This window comes from Hyaena hyaena, unplaced genomic scaffold, assembly GCF_003009895.1.
Source record: "Hyaena hyaena isolate Hyena2069 unplaced genomic scaffold, ASM300989v1 scaffold_1001, whole genome shotgun sequence".
Lineage (NCBI taxonomy): Eukaryota > Metazoa > Chordata > Mammalia > Carnivora > Hyaenidae > Hyaena > Hyaena hyaena.
The window spans coordinates 507156-527472 of record NW_024081634.1 but is presented as its reverse complement, the minus strand read 5'-3'; the positions used below and the strand labels follow the sequence as shown (position 1 = coordinate 527472).

Sequence of the window (20317 nt, the reverse complement as noted above, 5' to 3'; positions counted from 1 at the left end):
CATGTTTCTTCCCTACTGCAATTCTGACATGCTAGGCAGTTATACAGGATCCTAGCTGTCCTTGAGAACTAGCTTTCTATAACAATCCTGGACGGCTTATAAACAGTAGTGTGGAACACATCATTCTATGATGGATACAAACAATCTTTTGGAAGAGTAGCAAAATACTTGAGCATTAAGAGAGTAAAAGTGAGTTTCTCAGTTTTTGCTATAGATGTTATTTAGCAGTATGCGAAAAGTACTTTTGGTACTTAACGCGTTAAGAAAACCTGATTAAACATTTCAAAAGTAAATCCATAAGTAATACTTCAGCTGACATTTTCAGCAGTCCTGTTCATATTTACAAGAGCATCTGATGGAATCAGTAGCATGAAGATGGAGATTAAATGGGATAATGCTTGTGATAGGCTTATCACCGTATCTCACGTATTATTTGTTTGTTTGTTTGTTTGTTTGTTTACTATAGTATCTTCCCGCGTCAGGGTTTCACTGCCTGAGTTGGAAAACTAAATTGAGTGTGTTAAAGCGTGAACATACTGAGTAACTTGGTTGCTATTAATTATAATAGAAAATTGACAGGGATGTCAACAAGTTTATCTCATCTTGAATGATTTAGTCTTAATTTTCAGATTTCTTTAATGATTCTACAGATACATTTCTATACATGAAACGGCACTTAAAAGTGTTTTAACAAACTGGAAAACACTCTAAAAAATTATACAAGTCATTGCAAAAAAGGTGAAAATTCCAAGTGGGCAAAGGACACGTGATGGGAATAAATATGGAAATATGAAAAAAATCCTATATAACATTATTAGTCCTTAAAGAAATGGATATTAAATCAGTAAGAATTTTTAGCTTACTAAACTGACGGAAATTTAAAGAAAAATAAAGGGGCACCTGGGTGGCTCAGTCAGTTAGGCATCTGACTACGGCTCAGGTCATGATCTCATGGTTTGTGGGTTCGAGCCCCACGTCGAGCTTGTGAAGACAGCTCAGATCCTGGAGACTGCACCAGATTCTGTGTCTCCCTCTCTTCCTTCCCCTGCTCATGATCTCTCTCTCTCTCTCTCTCTCTCTCTCTCTCTCTCTCTTTCTGTCTCCCAAAAATAAATAAATGTTTAAAAAAATTAAAAGAAAAGTATAAAATCTGTTGTTAGTGGTGATGAAGCTGGTACATGCACCAACCAGCTTTTGCATATCTTAACATTCTGTCACATACGGTGTAAATCCTTTTCCTTTTTCAAGATACAAAACTTAATACAGTTGAAGGCTCCTGTGTTCTCTGTCGTCTTACTCTCTTCCCTCCCATAAATGTTTTTAAATCTTTCTTATATATTGCTTTGCTCATATTTTTATATTAAAGGTTTCATATTATATAAATTTGCTTGAATACAAAATTTATTAAGTCTTAATATAACTTCAAAATTTAGAACTTCATTTTTTTAATATAATTTACACTATCTTAAACTTGTTCTTATTTGTAGAAGACTGTGTTATGGTGTATGCATGTATTTACGTTGAATGGATTCATTCATTTATGTAACAGACAGTACTGATTACCTACTGTATTCAAGACTTTACACATGAGGTGTATAGTGGTGAGCATAACAGATGTGTGCCCAGCCGTCATGGATGGTATATAGACAGTAATTTAAAAATTACACAAAAATACATAGTTAGAAATTACAATACACGCTGTGGAGGAAATATAGAGGTGTCCAAGAAGAAGAGTGGTAAGGCCTTTGGATTTTATTTTTAAAAAGGAAGGGGTGCTATTTGAAGACTTTAAGAAAACAAGTGACATGATCTAGCCAACATTTAAAATAATCTCTAGCGGCTCTGTGGAGAACATATCATAAGAGTAACAACAGGGATCCCTGCTAAGAAGCCGTTGTAAGAAATTGCATGAGACCACATAGTTGTCATGGACTGAGTAGTGGTGTTGGTGGATGCCTGGATTTGAAGTACATTTTGAAAATAGATAAATGGCATAAGGTTGTGAGTCGTATTAAATGCTTATGTAACTTTTCTTTGTAAGACATCTTAGGGTGCCATGTTCGGTATATGTCCATTGTAACTATCATCTAAAAAAAAAATTAAACCCTTTTTCCTCAGCACATTTGCCAGAAGTGGTATTACCTTCTGTCAAAGGCTGTGAACATTTGTATAGCTCTTGGTGAATACTATAATTGCTTTCCAAAAGGATTGTGCCTATTTATTGTTATCACCAGAAATGTTTGTGTTCTGTCTACGATTAACTTTTGCCAGCATGGTAGATTTCACTTAGGCAAGTTTTTTACCATTTCAGTAAATTAAAAAATAGCACTTTGGTTGGGAGTGAAGGAAAATATATGGAATGCTTCTCCTTCATTTTATTATGTTGAATTAATTTAAGTAGCTTTATCCTCATTTGCAAAGGATGTTAGTAACTTCTGTCTGTGATATAAAAGTTTATTCTCTTTGAAAGGCTGGAAATAATACTAATTATTAAATGATAATAATTAGAAATGTAAAGTCTTGTGGCACCTAGCCGGCTCAGTTGGTAGAGCGTGGGACTCTTGATCTCAGCAGGGCCATGAGTTTGAGCCCCACATTGGGCATAGAGCTTACTTTAAAAAACAAAAAAGTAGGGGCGCCAGGGTGGCTCAGTTGGTTAAGCATCTGGCTTTTGGTTTCAACACAGTTCATGATCTCACAGTTCTCAAGATCGAGCCCCTCGTCGAATTATATGTGGAATTGTGTCTTTTTCTGTCTGCCTTTGCCCTGTCCTGCGTGCTCGCGCGCACGCGCTCTCTCTCTCTCTCGCTCTCGCTCTCTCTCTCTCAAAATAAATAAATAAAACCTAAGAACATAAGTAAACATTTTTTAAAAAGTAAAGTCTTGATCTTTTTCTTGCTGCATTCTTAACTAGTTTCATTATAGAATCTGTGTTTTTAAATTGCTTACTTTCTCAAAGTTGTTACTTTTGATAACTTGTACTTTCTCAAAGTGGTGATTTTTCTTTAATGGTGAAAAGAACAAAAATATGTGTTGAGAATACTTCAGATTTGTGAAGTTATTTTATTAGCTTAAGAGCAGGAGTTAGCAAACTTTTCTCTAAAGGATCACATCAGTCTTTGTCACATAGTCTTTACTTTTTATTTTTTAGTAGCCATTTAAAAACATAAAAACTATTCTTAGCTTGTGGGCCATGAAAAATCAGGTGGGCAGGATATGGCCTGTGGGCCAGTAGTTTGCTGAACCTTTATTTAGACTCTAATCTTGGGAAAGAGTCTACATTGATGTAAATTTTTTCTACCTCCATATACTTCTTTTCTTATGGCTAATCTGAAGTTAGAACAAAATCTTTAGTATTTATGTATCATTTTTGTTTTGCATTCTGCTTTGTCACCAAACCTGTCGTTCTTTTCAGATTATACTTTACCATTTAACACTTTGTTCTTAAGCTTTTACCAAGTTGCACTGCCTTTTTTATATAGCTCAGTGACTGATTACACTTCTAAGGATGACTCTGGTTAAAATTAGCTTTGGAAATACTGAATTTCTAACCTAAATCTATTATTTCTAATCAGGATATTCTATTCCATTGCACATAAGTAGGTTGTAGACTACTTTTTTCGGTAACTGAATGTGACTCCTAACATTGCTGGCAATTTTGTTAGGGTTTGGAAGGGAAAAGATAATGGGAATAAATCTGTCCGTGAATAAGGACTGCCTTTCCAGTTTCTCAGTCCCTTTGATGGGGTATTCAGCAAAAATGCAAAGCATTTCAAAATTTTGTAAATGGGAATTCATTGAGGTACATCTTGGAGGAATTATATGTGGACAGATGGTGAATAATCCCCCAGTCACACCTTAGGTATAGACTTTGGTGGCTCCCGAAAACTGTGGTCTTTAACTTTGTTATTGGTAGAAATTTTTAGATGTGAAAACTAAGGAAACTATCAACTCTAAAGTTAACCTAAGTTAGAATTGGTAAGTGAAGAATATGAAGTGATAGCAGTAGGTAAGGTAAGTCTTTCGTCTGTAGCCACACCTGGGTAACAAGTGGATAGACTAAGACACTGTACTTTGCTCTCAATCCCTGCTCTTTTACCACACTTCAAAAATACTGGTTTTCAATTTATAATATACAGGAGTTCTTTCCAGTACTTAGTTAAGAGGATAGGCTTAAAAAATGCTGACCAGATGTTCAAATCTTTAGTAAGAAGCTTCTTGTTTAGAAAATCAATACCATCCTTTTTTTTTTCTGTCTGAAGAGATAATTAATTTTATTATAGACAATTTGGAAAATATAGTTTACTTTAAAAGATAACCATGACATCATAGTCTAGTAGGCTAGTCTTTCACACTTTTAAAAGTCATAGGGGTGCCTGGGTGGCTCATCTGGTTAAGCATCTGACTCTTGGCTTTTCAGCTCAGGTTATGATCTCACGGTTCAGGAGTTCCACTAACAGCATGGAGCCTGCTTGGGATTTTCTCTCCCTCTTTTTCTCTGCCCTTCTCCATTCATGCTATCTCTCTCTCTCAAAATAAATAAACTTAAAAAAAAAGATTTCAATGCATTAAGAAAAAATTAAAAATCATAGAAAGGAATATGTTTAATATAGCATCTAGTACCAAAAAAAGATACTTTTTAACTCTGTCAAAAACATAGTTTTTTTACATTTTGATGTATGTATCACCTATTTTAAAATAATATGTACAGATATATGTATATAGATATATTCATATATTTGGGATCATGCTACATATGTATATATCTTTGTGTTATATAGAGAATTTTCAAATATTTTACCAAAAACAGGATTTTTTTTTTTTTTTTTTACAAATAGTTTATTGTCAAATTGGTTTCCACATAACACCCAGTGCTCATCCCCACAAGTGCCCTCCTCCATGCCCATCTCCCCCCTCTCCCCCCACATCCATCAGTTTGTTCTCAGCATTCAAGAGTCTCATGGTTTGCCTCTCTCCCTTTCCCTCACCATTTCCCCACTTCTTCTCCCCCATGGTCCTCCGTTAAGTTCCTTCTAACCCACCTATACATGCAAACATATGATATTTGTCCTTCTCTGCCTGACTTATTTCGCTCAGCATAACACCCTCAAGGTCCATCCATGTTGCTACACATGGCCAGATTTCATTGTTTCTCATTGCCATGTAGTATTCCATGGTATAGATAAACCACATCTTCTTGATCCATTCGTCCGTGGATGGACACTTAGGCTCTTTCCACGTTTTGGCTATTGTGGAGAGTGCTGCTATGAACATTGAGGTCCATGTGCTCCGATGCATCAGCACTCCTGTATCCCTTGGGTAAATTCCTAGCAGTGCTATTGCTGGGTCATAGGGGAGTTCTAGTGTTAAGTTTCCTGAGGAACCTCCACACTCCAAAAACATGATTTTTCATGACCATTCTTTTTCTTTAATGATAGAATGGTCTATGCAGTAATTCATGAACTAAGGGCATTTTAAACTACAGCCCACATGTGGAACAGTAAGAACCAATAAGGCCTTGCTTTACACTTGATACCCATTTTCAGCCCTTCCTCTTATTCCATGACTTCACCTTACACCATCCCTTTCCCTTATTTTTTGAGTCGTGTTTTGACGGAGAGTACATGAAGTCTTAAGTATTAATCAGAAGTGAGGAAAATAAGATTTTCATTTTCAAATTCTATAATGTTATCCACTCACTTTCCTTCTTCAGTCTTAGAGTTGCACAGTCTCTTTAAGATATCCATCTTTCCCCCACCCTTTCTTGATCCCTCTTTTAACAGAGGCGCCACAGATTTGCAGATACAACAGTCATGCTCCCTAGAGTTATCATAGTATCTCTCTGGCTGTTAGATGTTTCCAGGATTTCAGAAATGGATAAGTGCATTCAGATCCTCAGTACTGACATTATGTATTCTTTTGACTGTAAGTAAACAGATATGTGACAATTATTTGTAAATTTATTGATTTTTCTTGCCATCCTAAATCATCCTGAAAAACAGAGTTGGTAGAGCTATCCCATTTCTGTAATAATTATTTAATAGAGCATTTGGGTCTTTTTGTTAATAATATGAACACTTGCATTGTTGAATCTCTGTATAATACTTTTTTATAAATCTTTTTTTAAATTGTAAGGAATATGTATCTTATATATAATATATATTTTATATATCATTGCAGCCATTCTTGAGTGTAGAATTCAGTGTCATTAGGTACATTCACAATGTTGAGCAGCCATTAGCTCTATTTCCAGAAGTTTTTCATCATCCCAAACAGATTCAGTGCCCATTAAACAATAAAACCCCCTTTTCCTGTCCCATATAACCTCTATTCTATTTTTTGTCTCTGTGACTTTACCTATTTTAGGTATCTCATAAAAATGGAATCATAGATATTTGCCTTTTTTTGTGTGGCTTATTTCACTTAACACAATGTTTTGCAAGTTTCTTCCATATTGTAACATATCTCAGAATTTAACTTTTGATGGCTGAGTAATATTCCACTGTGTATACATTCTACATTTTAGCTACTGTAAATAATGCTGTGATGAACATTGGCACACAAGTGTCTGTTTGACTTCCTGCTGTAATTCTTTTGGTTATATGTCTAGGAACAGAATTGCTGGATCATATGGTTATTCTATGTTAAACTTCCTGAGGAACTGCCAAGCTATTTTTCACAGTGACTTTACCATTTTCCATTCCTACCAGCAATGTATAAGGTTTCTAGTTTCTCCACATCCTTGCTAACACTTGTTTTTCTTTCTTTTCTTCCCTCCCTCCTTTCCTTTCCTTTCCTTTCCTTTCCTTTCCTTTCCTTTCCTTTCCTTTCCTTTCCTTTCCTTTTTCCTTTTTCCTTTTTCCTTTTTCCTTTTTCCTTTTTCCTTTCCTCTCCTTTCCTTTTTCCTCTTCTCTCCTTTTTCCTCTCCTCTCCTCTCCTCTCCTCTCCTCTCCTCTCCTCTCCTCTCCTCTCCTCTCCCTCCTCCTCTCCCTCCTCCTCTCCCTCCTCCTCTCCCTCCTCTCTTAAAATAATGATAATAACCATCCTGGGGTGCCTGGGTGGCATCTGATTCTTGATTTTGGCTCAGGTCATGATCTTATGGTTTGGTTCATGGGCTCGAACCCCACGTCAGACTGTGCACTGACAGTGTGGAGCCTGCTTAGGATTCTCTCTCTCCCTCTTTCTTTGCCCCTCCCCTGCTTACACTCTCTCTTTCTCTCAAAGTAAATCAACTCAGAAAAATAAGAACCATTCTAATGGGTGTGAAATGGTAGCTCCGTGTGGTTTTGATTTGCATTTCCCTAATGACATGTTAGGCATCTTTTCCTGTACGTAATGGCCATTTACGTATATTCTTTGGGGGAGTGCCTATTCAGGGCCCTTTGCCCAGTTTTGAATTGGGTTGTCTTTATGTTGCTGAGTTGTGCATAACACCTTTTTTAAAAAGTAAGAGGTGCACCATAATAATCCAGACTATGTTTCTCCCTTCTCAGGATTCCTACAGGAAACAAGTAGTAATTGATGGAGAAACCTGTCTCTTGGATATTCTCGACACAGCAGGTCAAGAGGAGTACAGTGCAATGAGGGACCAGTACATGAGGACTGGGGAGGGCTTTCTTTGTGTATTTGCCATTAATAATACTAAATCATTTGAAGACATTCACCATTATAGGTGGGTTTGAACTGATAATAAAATGACTTTGAGGAGTAATTATATCTTTCCTTTCCTGAGTCTTTGCTGACTACCACGCATAAATTATCTCATTTGAATTTTAAAATAATAATGAGGTAGGCATTATATCCCTGTTTTACAAACGGAAGTTCTTGAGGACTAGAGCAGTTGAGTAACTGATTCCAGATTGCATGGGTGGCGGTGCTGGGATTGAAACCTCGGCTTGTTTGACTTCAAATCCTTCCTTAACCACTCTCAACCACTGTACGCTAGGGTCACAGGGCCTCAAGCTAGAGCCATCGTAAAAATGAAAACCATCCACAAAAATATGAAAAGGTAATTGAGGTGGTACCACTCAAATCGCCTTAAAAATAATTGAGTATATTTAGTGTAGAATTTCTTGGAACTGGAAAAACATTGGCTTTAGATAGTTAAGAAAAACAAACTCTGAAGTTGTAAAAGATTGAAATACTAGAAAAATTACAGTTTATAAAGAATCTGACAAATCTGTGTAAAATTGACTACTTTAAAAGAATCATTGTATTGAATATACTTTATATTCTATTTCTTTGAGGATTTCCAGTTTTCAAAAGTGCATATTAATATCCCATTCATTAGCTATGTTCTATAACAGCGAGTTAGCCCAGTTAAGAGGTTTAACATTTTACCTAATACATTTCCTACAGCATGTTTTCCTTATAGTCTGGTGAGAGAGAAAAAAAAGTTTGAGTGGGTGACAGTGTTTTTGTAGAATAGTAAATTGGTGTCGATATGTTTGTTAAGCTATAAAGGTTACTTAGTTAATGAGTAGGGGAACTGAGAATCTGAACCAGTTCTGACTCTGTTGTCTACTTGCTTCTTACTCCATGGTGTATCTTTGAAATTCACTCACAATTGTGAAGGAATATAAATTTACCCCAAATTTAGAGTTTATGCACATCTTATTGGGAAAAAAAATCAACCTATAGAAGGAATTTTAACAGAATAAACAGTGTAGTAACATCAATGTTGTCCACATAGATATCAGAATCTTCCCACCTTGGTGGTCCCTTTTTTGAGAAAAGTATATGACAGTGAGGTCAGTGTTGTAATTTGGGTTTTGTATAAACATTTTTAATTTTGTACACATACATTTAATAACATATATAGTATTTGTAAAGTTATAATTTTGAAAATTAGGCATAGCACTTTTTTTGGCTTAGAAGTTTTCAATGTTTTCTGTTTTATCATGACGATCTACCTGCATATGAACCTACTAGATTGTAGTTTTCCTGTATTTCTGGGTATTTTATCTTTTAAGACACACAGAAATTCTCTGTTTAAAATGGAGAAAAGAATAACTAGAAGAAGCAAGGAATATTTGGTGTGGTGGGAACTAGGAATTACATTAAATGCCTTCTTTCAGCCATATTTTATAAAACAAAATTATGGACAATTTTTGAAAGATTGTTTGTTACTAATGTTTCTGTTGTAACTTTTTTCTTCTCTCCAGAGAACAAATAAAAAGAGTTAAAGACTCTGAAGATGTACCTATGGTCCTAGTAGGAAATAAATGTGATTTGCCTTCTAGAACAGTAGATACAAAACAGGCTCAGGACTTAGCAAGAAGTTATGGAATTCCTTTTATTGAAACATCAGCAAAGACAAGACAGGTAAGTGAAATTGTAATCAATATGAATCTATTCTCTGCAAACTATATCATAATTTTAATCATTAATCGTAATTTGCTAACCTTTATTCTAATGACATCATTTTGAGGGCAGAAGGGCAAGAGCACTGATAAATGTTCATACCTGTAGCATAACCGTTATATCATTTAATATAACTTAGTTTTTCTTTCTGTTATGCTAAAATAGAAAATAAAACAATGTTTACTTGGTAAATGTTCTTTTAAGGATATGAAAGGGCCGCATTTCTTAATCCAGTGTCCATGGTATTACTTTTGGCTTTGGTTTCTTTCCACATTGAACATTTCTCTTAAACACAGCACATCTTACATTCAGCATTCAAGAAATGTGGGAATTTTTTTAAACTGTTATATTTATAAAGTCAAAGAACAGGGGAACAAATACTGAGTTTCCTGTTTTAGAACTGTTTTTGAAGAGTATTAGGTCATGTGTTTCTAGATTAAATGTTGTTGTATTTGAAGAATTTTACTTTGGTAGAATTTTTTTAAGGATATATTTATTTTTGGAGAAAGTTTTTATTAAAGCGAGAGGATATTTAGAAAGTAAACAAATTCTCAGTTATTCATTTGCTGTGTTGTTACGACCAAAATTAATGCCAGATTGATCCTGAATTTTGTTTTTCAAAAATTATCTTCATTTTTAAAAGTAACTTTTTCTCTAAGTGAAATAAAATAGTTTCAGGTGACATTATTAAACCTATGAAATGAGAGTTTAACATATAGAAAAAAATTCTAGAAAGGAATACATAAGGATATGATGGAATATAATTTTCATATACTAAGAAATTGATCAATTTATATTCCACACAAGCTGAATGTTTATTTTTGGGCTTTGCTAGTTATGTGTACCTGTGAACCCAGAAAAACAATTTTGTGGAATTTAACTTCTGTAATGCTAGGAGTTAAGAAAATTGATGAACAACTCATTACATATAAAACAGGTTAAACTAATAAAAACACATATTTGAAAACTTTCACTGAAGTCTGTAAAAAGTAAACACCTTCAGCTAGTGTATATGTCTGTTTCCCTAGTGGAAAAGCTTATGTAAAGCTTATGTAGTGGCTGTACAGATTTGATGCACACTGAAAAAACAATGAATTTTATTTTAAGTTTTTTACGGGGATAAAAAGCTGAATTTCTGCAGTTTGATTATAGTACAGATAGCTCATTCTAAAACCTGACTTACAGGTTAAAGAAAGAAGTTGGTATATAGCACTTCACTTTAGAGGAGTTAAGATTTCATTCAAATCCATTCCCAGGTCCTAAAGACTGGGAAGAGTTTGGTTTTTGTTTTCTTTTTACTGATGTTCTCCAACAAGACTTCTTGATTTCCCTTATAGAGGAAGTACTCGGAAAACATGATTATAATATTTATAACTTTTCTCCCAAATTTAAAATGGAGGGAATGTTATTGAAAACGTTTATAAACATGCCTACTACTAAATCATACTATTAACATTTTATTAACTTGGATTACTTGTAACTTTTAAAAGATACTTTTTAGACATTAGTTAATATTTTAGTTCACATTTTACAAAAAAAAAAATCTGAGATTTTGCCTAATGTTATAAAGGGTTGCAAATAGAGCAGGGCTGCTCATACTTTAATATGGATATGAATGGATTGGGCTTTTTATTCAAATCGAGATTCTAAAACTGTGGGTTCAGGTGGAACCTGTGATCCGCACTTCTAACAGGCTCTCAAGTGATGTTGATTTGATATGTGGACCACACCTGGGGAAGGGGACCGACTACATAGAAGATGGTAAAAGGGAGTCATTGTGTTATTCCAACAATGTTGCCCTCTGCTTCTCAGTGATAAGAGCCTTTTAGTTGTGTCATGTACAGTTTCTACCTAAGAAGTACTAGTTTATTCTTAGTGTTTGATGTTAATGCTTTGCTAGATCACAGCATTCATAATTAATCTGAAAATTACCTGGATTCCTTTTAAAGTAGATTTGTAGGTTTTATTAGTTTTTTTATGGGGAGGTGGGGAGGGTGAATATAGTATGTATGATATGGAAGTGGATTGATTTAAATTTGCTTGGTAGATATTTATGTAGAGATGGTCTAGTTAAAATACAGAGGAATATAAAGGCATACTTGTAGTACTTTATTTCCTCTAACACTCAGCTTTTCTAATATTTATAACCTATCCATATCTTTATATAATTTATGTTGCTAAACTATAACTTAGATATTTTAGTTTCTGATCTTTAACTTCTTTTTATTTCATTGACTTGTTGATTGCCTTTCAAAGATTTATTCATCTTCCCCTGCTGAAATTAATTTGATATTTGCATGCTTTTGGAGACCTTACAGAGCTATTCCAAGTATTTGTGGAGGTTATGAAATATGTAAAAATTTTAAAAATTTACATTTCCAGTTTTTCTGGAAAATTGAGGCTCTGTTTTCTGCAGGGTATTTTGTTACCCATCTGCTATTATTTATTTGCTATTAGAACAGAATAAATATATATACACTTGTTGCATTTTATCTGCAGCAGTTTGTTTCATGCTCTAAGTTTTAGTCTTGAGCATGAACCTAAAACACAAACACCAAACATAATTATGAGTCAAGTTAGTAGGAATAAGACTTTCATTTAGAAGGGCTAGATAAGTTATCTTAAGCTTTGGGGGCCACAAGCCGTATCTGTTTCAGTTTTTTTTTCTTATAACCCTTTAAAAATGCAAAAATAATTCTTAGCTTGTGGCCAGTACAAGAAATAGACTGTGGCTGCATTTGGCCTGCGGCCTGTAGTGTGCTGATCCCTGATTCTCTGGGGAACCATATTGTTTGATAAGATGCTAGATGTTAGGCCAGACTTTTGACTTAAAATTTACAGGCTAACATTCATAATTTTAAAATAAAACTTATATATTCTATGAAAGGGAAACTAGGAGTTTTACTCTAGTACTTTTTAAGACAGAATTGCAGAATATATATCTTATGAAATTAATTGATTTGTAATTTATTTTTTTTATTTTTATTTTTTTTAAATTTTTTTAATGTTTTATTTGTTTCTAGGAAAGAGAGAGAGACAGCGTGAGCAGGGGAGGGTCAGAGAGAGAGGGAGTCACAGACTGAAACAGGCTCCAGGCTCTGAGCCGGCAGTCAGCACAGAGCCCGACGCGGGGCTCGAACCCACGAACCGCGAGATCATGACCTAAGCGAAAGTCGGACGCTTAACTGACTAAGCCACCCAGGCGCCCCAATTGATTTGTAATTTAAAAAGCCCATCATATAGGCTAGAATACAATGAATTGTATATTTTTCTAATATTTTAGTCTACATCTAAAAGGCCAGAGTAATTTTTATTTTCTGCTAGTATGCTTTATGTGGTCTCTATGTTCCTATATAAAGACTGCTACCCCTATTTCACATTTATCTGGGTAGTTTAGTAATTGCCAGATTTTTCTGGCATTGGGCAGTGGATGCAGTGTTGGCAAAGACTGTTGAAACCAAAACATTGACACCATGGTAATCAGCTGTGTGTTTTCCGGTCTGCTAAAATCAGAATTGGGGAGTATTCGGTAAAGTGGATGACAGAAGCAGAATTCTTAGCATATCTGCTACTCCTGATTCAGCCATTTTTGCTTTCTGGAGGTCTTGAATTGAGCATAATGGGAAAATTAGTTTTACAGACTTAAAAATGTTGAGTGATTAATTTCCTGGTTTTTATTGTTAATTTCTAGATACTTAAAATTAGTTTAGTTGTGAGAAGACCTTAATTAAAGAAGGCTTTTGATCAAATTGTTTTAAAGCAAACCAAATAAGAAACTCCTTATGTGCCATATTTCTGTTTAATAGTTTGTAGTTGAGTTTGTATACATGAGATAAATATCTTGAACTTTAACTTTTTACAAGTTAAAGATAAAACAGTTACTGAGCACTTGCTGTGCACCATGCATAACCTCCCTTGTAGTGGTTTTGCTGCATGTCAGTAGTACCAGAGATGGAGTAGAGTTTAGCCATGTTTCTTGAGAAATACAGCAATACAGAATTGTTTTTAGAGTACATCTAATTTCTCCCATGCCTGTCCACCAAAAAAGCTAGTAGTCTTGCATCTCTCTTTACTGAGAGTATTTCAAGTGTTATTTCCTTGACAGTGTTTGCAAGAATTTTTGCTGGTAATAAGCCACTCATCAGGAACTTGTGCAAAATGAATCGCTTAGTGAAAGCATTATAAGCACCAGGATACAGAGTGATGCTGTTGGTTGACTGAAAGTTTAGTAACATTTGAAAATGAGTATGTGTGGCACTGAGCCATATTCTTAAGAATAAATCATTGGGTGCCAGTTAAGAGCTTAGAGCAGCTGGCCACAGTGCATATTGGACATCTGTTTCAGCTACACTTTGTCTTTAAAATTTACCTACACAGTTTGGGGTATGAAACCAGTTTTCTCTGGTAGTGCCACTGGTTGAAGGTACACACAAGGATAAATAATGTTTTCTTAATGTCAGTATCATTCTAAGTCATATTATTGAAAAATGAGAAGTCTGAGAAATAACAGTTTAAGTCTGAGAAAATAACTAACTTGAAAATCTAATGTAATTTCCAATTAGTAAAAATAAAAAATGAACAGAGTCACTCTGGAATAACTTTCTCACTATCATCTTAGCCACTGAGGCCCTAATACTGAAAATCTTGGTGGTGGGTCGTAATCTCTTCTTTTTAATTATTGGCCTCCAGTTCTCTCTCTGCATTGCTGGAAACAAAAATCATATATCTTGTACTGGTGATGGGGATGTGCACACCTAAAAAATAGAATGTTCAAAATGATCTTAGAAATAAGTTACAATCAAAACTTGCTTCTGCTAAATTAGCAGGGGACCAAAACCCTGTTCCCTACACCCTAGCATTTTTTACTACTTTTCTGTTGATCTTATAACTTTTTATTAAACAGGAGTAAAAGTTTACATTCTTAAAAAATATGGGCTTTTACCTGGTTTGTTTTATTTTTATGTGTATATATTTATATTTTAATTTCTTGCATTGATTTTGAATTAAAAGAGAATCATATTCTCTTATATATATAAACAGCAAATTTAAATGCCTCTTAACAAAACCCAATTTTATGAATTTTAAAGTTTTACTTTAAAGGTAAACTATAGAACTCTACTGAAGCAGTGCTTAATATATTCTTGTGATTTATAAAAATTAATATACCCTCAAGAATTGAGGCGTCCTTTTTTTTTTTCTTAAATAATATAGGCAATGAATGTATGCTAACTTCTGCATGCAAAAATAAAGCCTTAGTTGTTGGTTTATTTCAGTTAATATCTAAATGGCCACTTCTTTGTGCCTGATTGAATTTAAAACCACAAATCATATCTTTGATATGTATTTGCTTTCTAGGTACTGGGTTCATTTTGTCATATTTGGCTCAGAAAGACTGATGTTACCAATCCCAGAGAGTTCAAATATGCCAATACCCATAGCAAGTAATTCATTTTTAAAAGTAAAAACATTAATCTGTTTAATGTCTTAAAATTAAATGTGCAATAAAATATACCAATCTTTCTAAATACTTACATTTTCTTTTAGAAGAATAGACACAAATACTAATCTTTTAAATTAATTTGCACTACACAGAGATTAGTATTTGTAGGTATCTGTTAGATGTGAGCTTCAACTCTGGTGCTTTGTTTTTCTAGATAAACTAGGAGTACAGTCAGCTGAATACCCCTTTGGCTACTGCTTACTTTTCCGTACTGGAAAGGACATTAAAAACTTTGTTAATCTCCATATGATCATATATGATTTGTTGTCATAGCCTTCTCACTGTAGCCTTAGGCAGAAATCCCTTTTGTCCCTTTAGAGTATTTAAATTAGAATGGAAGATATGAAGCCAATATAATTGGATAGTGCTCTAAAAATTATTTTTAAGACTTCTTTCTAATAAGGAAACAAAATGCACTGTTACTATTCTGTGTGTGTACTTTAAACAGTTCATGATGTTTTCATATTATGGTAGATGGCCCTCATGTAGCATTTTTATTTAAATAATGTAGCTATCCACTACAAAAGTCCGTCTCCACTCATGGACCCTAGAAATGGTCTGGACAGTGTTTTAATTGAAGATAGACGTCAAGATTCCCATCCCTTGACCCAGTTTTATAAAATTTGAGGTATTTGTGTGTGTGTTTAATTTTAAATATCCCTTCTGTTCCATTTTTCTCCCTCCCCATGTAGGGTGGGAGAGGCAGGGATGCTTGTTTTTCCTGAGTCAAATAATTTAAATCTGACTTTAGTTTAAGCGCTGATTACTTTCATGACTAGCAAACTGTAACGACTGTATTAGTTGATACACAAATACTAATATAGGTCCTAGGTTTTTCATGATCTCCCCTAATTCTTAATTTAAATTGTTTTAAAAAATTCCAGTTCTATTACAAAACAAAGTGATTTGAAAGAACAAACCAGGATTCAAGCCCATATTTAAAACTGCATCCCCACTTTTTTTGGAAACAATCTGATGTCTGTTTTTAAAAGAAATTCTCAAGATCATAATTTCAAACTTCTTGCACAAGGCTGTCCCAATAAATTACAGTTACCAATGAAACAGACTTTAAAGAAGTTGTGTTTTACAATGCAGAGAGTGGAGGATGCTTTTTATACATTGGTGAGAGAGATCCGACAATACAGATTGAAAAAAATCAACAAAGAAGAAAAGACTCCTGGCTGTGTGAAAATTAAAAAATGCATTGTAATGTAATCTGGTAAGTTCAGCATATTAATTTCAGCAGAAACCAGATGTTTTTCAGAGGTAACCAAGTAGCAACCACTGTAGAACTACCTAGCATGTGGGATTCTGATTGGCAGTATTAAAAGATAAGAAATTAGTAGTTTGTTTCCATCATTACTACACTTATTTAAAAAAAAATTTTTTTATAGTTTATTTTTGAGACAGAGACAGAGTATAAGCAGGGGAGGGGCAGAGAGAGGGAGACACAGAATCTGAAACGGGCTCCAGGCTTTGAGCTGCCAGCACAGAACCCGACGTGGGGCTTGAACACACGAACCGTGAGATCATGACCTGAGCTGAAGTCGGATACTTAACCCACTGAGCCACCCAGGCGCCCCTACTACACTTATTTTTAATCTAATGTGTATTAATTATAATTGACACAGTTTTGATAGCTATAGACTACATTTGTTGTTGGGTCTAGAGAGGGGAAAAAAAAAAAAAAACTGTAAAGAGTAGTAAGGTTGAGTGGCCCAGAAGGTGGGGAAGGGCCCGCTCTTACAGTGTATCCTTTCTTTTGGACGTTCTGCAAGCAAACACGTTTTGCCTGTGTTCTCTAACTCGGTGGCAGCAACATCACTGTTTTACTGAAGTAAGAAGCCTGGGGATCTTGGGATGACCCTTACATCCCTCTTGTGCACTCCCATTTGGAAGCAACCACAAATTCCTTTGATGTTACATTCCAACTTTTATCACCTCATTTCTTGATAGGACTGTTATAACTTATTTGTTTACCTGTTGCTGCCTTTATTGACAGTGCAACCAAAGAGATACACTTAAAAGAAATGTCATTGTCTTTTCATTAAGTCCAGTCACTGGCTTCCTGTTACTATGGAATAAAATCTCAAACTTCATAGCATATATATCTTAACATCTTCCTACCCCTCTAACCTTTGGCTTTTGACCTGATTCCTAAAAACTCCTTGCCTGGAGGGTTTTTTTGTTTTTTGTTTTGTCCTATGTAAACCAAAACAAAACAAACCCATGTTATTTCTCACCTTTCCTTGAGTCTTGGCTGCTGCTCTTGTTTGGAATGCCAGTATCCTTATCCGTGGTCATATTAATTAGCTAACGTTTTTTTCATGATTCTCTACTATCCAAGAATCGTTCTTTATAGCCTTAAATGGGCATAATATCCAATGTACTGTTCTTAACTGTTACATGCTTGGCATGTTAAATTGAAAAAGCCTCTTTTATGTTTGATTCTCAAACAGTAGAATCTTAGCCAGAATCATGTATTTTTAATCTTTGCATGACCATGATTTAACAAAGTAACTGCCCATTTGGATTTACTGAGTGGAATTTCTGAGTTTCCTTTCTAAACCAGCCCACATTAAATTTGGTCTTGCTCAGAAAATATTTAACTCAGTAGTTTTTATTATATTGATTTGAGTTCTGAAATAGTATGTCTCCCAAAAGCATAAAATGTACATCTGAATTATAGAGTCCATCCCAGAAGATACATGGTATACTAATCTGCTAAACTCAGAAGAAATAAAGCATGACTGGCATTAATTTTTATGATTTATGAACTCAATATTTTTTGAGTATCAGATAGAGCAATATCTTAATTCAAAAACTGTAGTAAAATGTAATATTGCAATGCAGTTTGAAAAGAACTTTTTTTTAAAAGTAGAACTATTTAGAATAAGTTTTACACTTTAATTTTTATTTAAAACAGGTGGAGGCATAGACTTTTCTAAGATTTCTAATTTGTGACTATGTAGTATAATGTCAAATAACTAGTGAGTATGATGAATCCTTGCTTTTTTCAGTGGGCATGGATATCATTTTATTTAAAATTATACTTGGTAATACTTAAAATTTTAAATAAAAATATTTTTACAAAATTAATTTGACAGTAATAAATATATACGAATGTGTTTTTCTTAGTCCTAAAATGGATGGGTGTAAACAAAATTACTGGGATAATTTTTTGTCTTAACATATGTGTGTATGAAAACAAGTTCCCATATGGAAAAAAAGAATTCAGTGCCCTGTTTCAATTAATTGTAATGTATCCTTAGTCATTGCAGTTGTTTAATTTTAATAAGTTACATAAGAGTTCGGTATTAAGAAAGAGTGCAACATTAACCTAAAGTATTTGTCAGAATCTTAGAAGACAGAAATGTTACCACATTCTGTTTTCATTGTCCCCTAAATATTTGTGTATTGTTTTTTAACTTAGAGTGTCATCTATATACCCGTCTCGTGGTTTTTCATTTTATCTCTTCTATTATTTTATCTATAATATACCATTGACATTTTTCTTCATTATAGAAGTAGTTGAAATCATAAGCATTTGTGATCAAAGGGAATTTGTGAAGGGTATGGGAGTTGGATTAGTCCTCTTTTAAGATTCCATACCATTCTAAGGGAATGGATTATAAACTAGTCAAGGGTTGGTGAATTATGAAATAATGGTTCTTTATTATATCATTGGAATGTTTTGAATTTTATGTGTTAAGTTTAGCATAGGGGCACCTGGGTGGCTCGGTCGGTTGAGCCTCTCTCTTTGGCTCAGGTCATGATCTCTCAGTTTGTGGGTTCGAGCCCCACATCAGGCTCTGTGTTGACGGCGCAGAGCCTGGAGCCTGCTTCAGATTCTGTGTCTCCTCTCTCTGCCCCTCCCCTGCTGACACTGTCTCTCTCTCTCTCTCTCTCTCTCTCTCTCAAAAATAAACATTAAAAAAAAAAGTTAATATAAAGGTTTATATATATTAAGCCTTGATTGTATTGCTGATAAATTATATTTGATCACTCTTCCTCTCCTTTGGGTGAAGGAAAAGCATGTGTTGTACCAGTAATGAATGATTTCAGAAAGTAGGGAACATCATTTAGTGCAATTTGGGGGTCTTGTTGGGGACTTTTTTCACTCAGCTTTTCACTGCTGTTCATGTAATAATTCTGGTGGGGTTTTTTTGTGTGTTTTTATTTTATTTTATTTTTTTTTAATTTTTTTAATGTTTTATTTATTTCTAGGAGAGAGAGAGAGACAGCATGAGCAGGGGAGGGTCAGAGAGAGAGGGAGTCACAGACTGAAACAGGCTCCAGGCTCCAAGCTGGCAGCCAGCACAGAGCCCGACGTTGGGCTCGAACCCACGAACCGCGAGATCATGACCTAAGCGAAAGTCGGACGCTTTACCAACTGAGCCACCCAGGCGCCCCTTTTTTGTGTGTTTTAAAAAAAAAAAATTTGGGGGGGGGCAGGGGAGAGGGGCAGAGGGAGAATCTAAAGCAGGCTCCACACTCAGCATGGAGCTGAATGCAGGGCTCAATCCCACTGTTGAGCTGAAATCAAGAGTTGATAGCTCACTAAGCTCACTAAGCCACTCAGATGGCCCTATTCTGGTTTTCATCCTACAACTACTTATTTAAACCTTGAGCAAGCCTCTCATTCCAGCTCTGTGTTTGCTTTTCGTTCTTTTTTTTTTTTTTTTTAAAGTTTATTTATGTTGAGAGAGAGAGTGTGTGAGGGAGGGGCAGAGAGAGAAGGAGAGAGAAAATCCCAAGCAGGCTCCACACTGTCAGCACAGAGCTTTATGCGGGGCTTGATCCCACAAACTGTGAGATCATGACCTGAGCCAAAATTGAGAATCGGACACCCAACTGACCAAGCCACCTAGGTGCCTGTTTACTTCTTTAAAAATATGATATTTTTCTTTTAGATCTGTTGTGAAAATGAGCTAAATGTAACTTAAATGAAAATGCCCTTGAATTAATTTTACAGTTTTGAAATATTAATTGTAGAGTTTTGTAGTATAATAGAATCATATCATTGATAAATTAAAAAATTTTTAATTTATTTTCAAGATAATATAACTTAATGTGTTTATATGAATATTCAACAGAAGTGGTTAAAATAAAAATTCAGTTTCCATTTTTCTTAAAGTGGCTTGATTTATACAACTTTATTTGCTAGGTATTTGTTCCTAGGACTCCCTCTAGTGTCTCTCTTTGAAAGCATCAGTAGGTTAACAGCTTTTTTTTTTTTTTAATATTTTTTAATGTTTTATTTATTTCTGAGAGAAAGAGAGAGAGACAATGTGAGCAGGGGAGGGTCAGACAGAGAGGGAGATACAGGATCTGAAACGGCTCCAGACTCCGAGCTAGCTGTCAGCACAGAGCTCGACGCAAGGCTCGAACCCACAAACCGTGAGATCATGACCTGAGCCGAAGTCGGACGCTTAACCGACTGAGCCACCCAGG

At 34.8% G+C, this 20317-nt stretch overlaps 1 protein-coding gene across 2 annotated transcripts in view; it reads left to right on the top strand.

The window, feature by feature from the left end:
* Positions 1 to 20317, top strand: part of KRAS (KRAS proto-oncogene, GTPase) — a 40239-nt gene that overhangs the window by 14300 nt on the left and 5622 nt on the right. For both annotated transcript variants that reach the window (XM_039221710.1, XM_039221709.1), the window contains exons 3-4: positions 7494 to 7672; positions 9165 to 9324. In XM_039221710.1, the coding sequence (XP_039077641.1) occupies positions 7494 to 7672; positions 9165 to 9324 (339 nt within the window). The remainder of the gene's footprint in view (positions 1 to 7493; positions 7673 to 9164; positions 9325 to 20317) is intronic.